Source organism: Propithecus coquereli, unplaced genomic scaffold (genome assembly GCF_000956105.1).
Source record: "Propithecus coquereli isolate 6110/MARCELLA unplaced genomic scaffold, Pcoq_1.0 Scaffold17509, whole genome shotgun sequence".
NCBI lineage: Eukaryota > Metazoa > Chordata > Mammalia > Primates > Indriidae > Propithecus > Propithecus coquereli.
Genome location: NW_012142201.1, coordinates 1 through 6,518, shown reverse-complemented (window position 1 = coordinate 6,518; position 6,518 = coordinate 1). Strand labels below are relative to the sequence as shown.

The window sequence follows — 6,518 nt, the reverse complement described above, 5'->3', positions numbered from 1 at the left end:
CAAAATACTCTTTTGGTTCCCCACCCCCCCACCACCATTTAAAAATGTAAAAATAAATCTTAGCTTAGAGGCCGATCAAAAACAGATGGTGAGTTCAGTTTTCTCCATGGGCAGTGCTTTGCTGGTTTCCTGGCCCTGTGTTAGAGGGTGATAATTGCTACAGGAAAAAAAAATCTTGAGAGGAATCTGGCCACTTGGCTTCACGTCCTGATTTCTGACTTACCAGCTGTGTGATCTTGAACAAGTGGCATTACCTCTCTGTACCTCAACTGTAAAGTGAAAAAACTGTGAGTTGTAACGTCAGAGGGTCAAGGTGAGGGTTAAGCAGACCAGTGCCTGGTATACAGTAAGCGCTCCACAAGTGCATGCCGCTGCTGCTGGCATGAATATTGAGCCCTCCCCATGCCTCTTCAGGGGCCCTGTGGGTCTGCATCGTCCTGAGCCCCCACTGCAAACCAGAGGAGCGGGCGGGCTGGCTCCAGCTGCTTGGCAAGTGGGACAAGCTCGATGTGTGCCCGCTGGAAGAGGGCAACTACTCCTTCGATGGCCCCAGCCTGCAGCCCACCGTGGCCCCCAGCCCAGGTAGGAGAGGGGTCCCTGCCTCGCCCCTCAAAACCATCACCACTGACTGTGGCCCCACTTCCCATCATGGTGCTCTGTCCTAGGAGGTGGGGAGAGCAAAGCGGGCCTCAGCCCTTGGCTGTCCTCCAAGCCAAGAGGGAGTACATGCTGAGGGCAGGAGCAATGGCAGCCTAATGGGCAGTGAAGTGCTTAAGACCCCTGCAGTCCTGGGTATCTAGTCTCCTGGCTTAGTCTCCTACTAGCTATGGAAGCAGAGAGAGGATGCGAGAGGGAAGAGGACAGGAGGAATCAAACAGAAGGGGAAAGGGAGATCTTGAGAGAGACAAGGGAAGAGAAGCAGAGATGGATGGAGAGAGGGATAGTGGGAGAGAAACAGGAGTGGAGAGGAGAGGAGAGAGAGATTGAGGAGAGAGGGAAGGAGAAAAGGCAAGTGGGGAGAGAAAGACAGTTGTTCAAGCTGTTTTCCATCCATACGGTGGGGCTGTAATAGCCCCCAACACACACACACACATCTTTGAAGGGCTGCTTCGAGGATTAGGGGATGATTTATGCTCAGGGCCTAACCTCAAGTCAGCACTTGGTGGGGGAAGCTGGTCATAGCTCGACTGCTAGGGCCCCTCTCACCAGGCGGCATTGGGCACCTCTTCTGCAGGCTCAGAGGAGGAAGAAGAGGAGGAGGTGGCAGCCACGACCTCCCACCACACAGTGTTTGGCCGCGCCCTGCAGGCTGGAGAGCTGCATTGGAGTGACGGCCACCTACAGAGAATCCTGGCCAGCGACTCCTATGGCCCCAGCCTCACAGGCAGCGTGGGTGGTGACAAGCCGACCTTTGACCCCCAGGGCCGCCCACTCTGGCTGGGTGAACCTTTCCCCACTGCCTGCGCTCGTGTGGATGCCCTGCGTGCCCACGGATACCCCCGCCAGGCCCTGCGGCTGGCAGGTGCCATAGTCAACACGCTCCGGCTGCAGCGGCGGCACCAGCTTGAGAGCTACAAGCAGCAGAAAAAAGGTGGGCACTAACATTACCATCCTGTCCCCGGGGCTGCAGACACAAATGCCAACCGCTGGGAGCTGTGGCAAACCAGAGTGTCTGGGGGTACCACTCAGCATCCCACCAGGAAAATAGAACCATTCTGGGTGTCTCATGCAGAAAGGAATTTAATACAGGGCATTGAGGGTTCACAAAACCATTGGAAGGGCTGTAGGATTGAAAGTTGGAGAAGCTGCTGCTCAAGTTCAAGAACTCAAAGGTGTAGAGGCCATAGCAAACTGCTAACAGTGGCCCACAGCCCCCATGGGGTGGGGGCTGGCAGTTTGCAAGAGGACACTCAGAACCTGCTGGCAAAACCTCATGTCTGTGCCCTGCACATGGCCACACACCTGCTCACAGCTGCTGCAGGAGAATAACGGCCTCATTCTCTGATCTTCCACAACTCGTGCAACGGAGTCTGGAAAATGTAGTTTCTAAGCTGCCACGTGCCCTTCTGGAACATGGACCCAGTATGGTCAGATCTTCCAATTTTTCCAAAGAGGCCAAAAACCTGGTTATTTGATGTGGAATATACTGATTTTGTTAAATATGGCCAATGAATTGAAATTTGTGTTAAGAAAACAAACACACTGCATGTGCCCAAAAACCACATTTGTGGACTATATGTGGCGGACAGGAAGGAGGCCACCAGCTGGGTTCTCTGGGTGACGGGGTTGACGGAGCAGCTATCAGGAAATTGAACAGAGTGTGTGTCGTGGAGGAAACATGGGGGCTCTGGGCCCCAAGCAGAGCCCTGACCCCAGAGGTGAGAGCTAAGCTGAGAACTTAAGGATGAATAGGAGGTACCCAGGAGAAAGGGCAGGAGGAAGAGTGTTCGTAGGAGAAGGAACAGCGTGGGCAGAAGCCTAGAGGCAAGACAGTGCATGGCTTGGAGGAGAAGGTTGGAGGATGGGCTTCCAGAGGGAACGGACATATGCCACCGTATGATGAAACTTCATATTGGGCTTTGGGGCCCTGAAAGCTGTTTGGACTTTGTGTTCAGTGAGGTGAGGAGGGATTAAGTACTAGGAGGAGGGAAATGACACTCTGGTTGCGTGTTTTAGAAAGCGCCCAGTGTCGTTCCTGTGCCCTGCCGGGCCTGGGTTTGGCAAACGCTCATGGGCAGAGGACGTGGTCACCAGGTTGGCAGGTGGTGGGCCCTGGGAGGCTGGGCTGGGGGTCGGAGAGGAAGCCCCTCCCCAAAGGTTTAGGCAGGTGGGCGGGCATTAAGCCCCTACTTTCTGCCTTCAGAGCTGCTCCAAAAAGGCTCCACCTGCATCACCAACACGGAAGGATGGGTGGGCCACCCCCTGGATCCCATTGGTTGCCTCTGCAGGGCGCTCCTGGAGGCCTGTCGCCTGGAGGAGGAGACCCTCGCCCTTTACCCAGGTACCCACGGGGGAGGCCCTGGGAGGAGACAAGGCAATCCCCGCCCTTGGCCACGCCCTTACTCTTGACCACGCCCCATGGCCCGTGCCAGGAGCCAATAGGCTTAGCTTCTCCTAAAAGTAAGGCCACCATAGGCCGAGCTGCTGCTAGAAAGAGGGGCCCCACCCTCTGGCGAGTGCTGGGAGCTTCTGGGCTCCCTGTAAAGCCCATGCCACCCCCCAGGCTCCATAGGGGGACCAAGGGCTATGGGGGTCCTCGGGAAGGGGCTCCACCTCCAGCAGCCCGGGTCCTGTTGTCCCCAGACTCAGGATCCGAGAAGCGCAAGGTGGCCTACCAGCATGTCCCCATGCCCGGGAGCCCTGGGGAGTCCTACCTGGTGCTAGCTCTGGAGGTGGCACTGCTGGGGCTGGGACAGCAGCGGGCCCTGCCAGAGGGGCTGTACGCCCAGGACAAGGTGGTGCGCAGCGAGGAGCAGCTGCTGGCCCTGCTGGAGGAGGTGGACTTGGATGAGCGGTTGGTGCAGGTGTTGCGCAAACAGGCGGGGCTGCTGCTGGAAGGTGAGGCCCCGCCCCTGGGACCGGCAAAAGGTAGCTCCTGCCCCTGGTCCTGTAGTGGCCTCCTTGCTGCGGGATAGGGAGGCCCCGCCCCTGGGACCGGCAAAAGGTAGCTCCTGCCCCTGGTCCTGTAGTGGCCTCCTTGCTGCGGGATAGGGAGGCCCCGCCCCTAGCCCCGCCTCCTGGGCCTCACTGTCCATTGATACCTTGGCGGTTCCCAAAAGGTGAGATCCAGCTCTTGGTCCCGCCCCCTACTGCTTGCTGGCAACCAATAACTGCTGTGAGTGGTGAGACCCCACCCCCTGTCTGCCTTGCAGCCAATGAGTCTAGTTGTTGATGCTAAAGGGAGTCCACCCATCCCCATCTACAATGCAAGTACCGCCCTCTGGCTCCACCCTGGGCCTCACTGGCTCCGCCCATAGTCTGGCTCTATTGGCCTGTGTGTCATGAGGCCTGCCCCCTACTGCTGCAGGGAGCCACTTGGCCCTGCCCCTTCTAGGCCCTCCTTGATGCTATTAGACCTTGCTGGTCTTGGTCATTGGTTCCACCCTCCAGGCAGGTGCAGCCCCATCTCCACCCTCTGGCCACACCTTGCATCGGAGTCCTGCCCCCACCAGATGTGCCCAAGGTCTCCTCTTTTCTTTGGTTTATCCAGCGCTTGTTGCTTGTTGAAATGTCAGCCCTGAGCCCCTACCCCCTGGACCTCCCTGGCTCCAGCCACTCTGTCCTGAGGCCAACCCATCCTCCACTTTGAGCTTGAGGTCTGGAGAGACCTGGGGAGAAGCAGAGGCGAGCCCATACTTGGGGGCTGAGTGCAGGCTGTCCCTGCAGGGGGTCCCTTCAGCGGCTTCGGAGAGGTGCTGTTCCGGGAGAGCGTGCCCATGCACACCTGTGCCCGCTACCTGTTCACCGCGCTGCTGCCTCATGACCCAGACCTGGCCTATCGCCTCGCACTCCGAGCCATGAGGTGAGGACAGGCGGCTGGGAACATGGCCAAAGTGGGAGCTGGGGACCAGAGTCGGGTGGGAGGAGGGCTCCAGGCACTACCTTCCAGCCTGAACTCCCAGACTGATTAATACAGTCTTCCTCATCCCGGCATTCAATGCTGCCATGTGCTTTTCATGATTAAATATAAAAGTGCAATAGTGTTTTGAGTTCGAGAAGATCCACGTGGTACAGAATTCAAAAGGTACACAAAGCCAAGCCCTTTTCTGGGCAGGTTTGGCTCAGCCTGCCCAAATCTCCCTTCAGGCAAGCAACGTTACCACTTCCTTACCTATCCTGCAAGAGCAGAGATTTCTGCAAACTCATAACCTGGAAATTGAACATACATCCTCTTTGTACACCAATGATACATCCTGTACCTATTCTTTGCATCTTGTTTTCACTAAGCATGGCTTCTGTTACAGACTTTGTCTTATCACATGGTATGTGAGTCACTGCATAGTATTCTACTGTAGGGACACATCATTAAAAAAGCAGGGTCTGGTGCGGTGGTTCGCTTCTATAATCCCAGCACTTTGGGAGGCCAAGGCAGGAGGGTCGCTTGAGGCCAGGAGTTCGAGACCAGCCTGGGCAACATAGTGAGACCCCGTCTATACAACAACAACAAAAAATTAGCCGGGCATGGTGGCATGCACCTGTAGTCCCAGCTACTTGGGAGGTTGAGGTGGGAAGATCTCTTGAACCCAGGAGTTTGAGGTTGCTGTGAGTCTTGATTGTATTACTACATTCCAATCTGGGCAACAGAGAGAGAGATCTCATCTCAAAAACATAAAAAATTAAAACATAAAAATTAAAATTAAAAAAAGAACCAGTCAGGAGATGATAGAGGCTTAAGCCATTTCAAAAAAAAAATGGCATTATTATCATTTCTCGTGTGCACCAGCAGATCACAGAATGTCTAAAAACCCTCTCAATAGTAAACCTTGCCCAGCGAAATGAAACCTGTCCCATGTCCTCTGAAACCATCCTGCAGAGATACCCGTTAATAATTTGGGAGCCAGGCGCTGTGCTGTGTGCCTGTAACCCCAGCTACTGGGGAAGCTGAGGCAGGAGGATCACTTGAGGCTGGAAATTTGAGGCTGTAATGAGCTATGATTGCATCTGTGAACAGCCACTGCACTCCAGTCTGGGCAATATAGCAAGACCCAGTCTCTTTAAAAAAAAAAATACAATTTGGGGTGTCTTTCCAGAATATTTGGAAAGAACAATAAATAAAGCTTTTATATGCAAGACTTTTTGTCTAAGGTAGGGGTCTGCAAACTACAGCCCATACGCCCAGTTTGGCCTTGCCACCTATTTTTGCAAAGCCTCTGAGATCAAAATGGTTTTTACATTTTTGAATGGTTGGAAAAAAATCAAAAGAAAATTTTATGATAACATGAAAAGTCTATGAAAGTCAAATTTCAGTGTCCAGAAATGGTTTTGTTGGCACACAGCCGTGTCCATTCATCTGTGAATTGTCTGTGGTTTCTTTTGCATAACAATGGAAGAATTAAGCTGTTGCAACAGAGACCAAATGGCTTGCAAAGCCGAAAATATTGGCTGTCCAGCCCTTTGCAGAAAAAAAGGTTCTGACCCCTGGTCTAAGTCCATGACTCATAGTAATCCATATAATCTTCAAAACAACCCAGCAAAATAAGTATGTTTAGTCTCATTTTCCACATAAAGAAACAGGCTTGGGCCGGGCACAGGGGCTCACGCCTGTAATCCTAGCATTCTGGGAGTCCAAGGTGGGACAATCGCTTGAGGTCAGGAGTTCAAGACCAGCCTGAGCAAGAGCGAGACCCCGTCTCTACAAAAAATAGAAAACTTAGCTGGGTATGGTGGTGTATGCCTATAGTCCCAGCTACTCGGGAGGCTGAGGTGGGAGGATCGCTTGAGCCCAGGAGCTGGAGGTTACAGTGAGCTATGATCAGGCCACTGCACTCTAGCCTGGGCAACACAGTGAGACCCTGTCT

At 54.0% G+C, this 6,518-nt stretch overlaps 1 protein-coding gene across 1 annotated transcript; it reads left to right on the top strand.

Annotated features, from left to right (window-relative positions):
• Positions 1-414: 414 nt before the first annotated feature.
• Positions 415-4,522, top strand: LOC105808497 (zinc finger SWIM domain-containing protein 4-like; the record flags this gene model as incomplete). Its single annotated transcript, XM_012642150.1, has 5 exons — positions 415-582; positions 1,235-1,591; positions 2,864-3,001; positions 3,304-3,558; positions 4,387-4,522. Coding segments are annotated over 5 exons (1,054 nt in total), but the record flags the coding sequence as incomplete, so codon positions are not given.
• Positions 4,523-6,518: the final 1,996 nt, after the last annotated feature.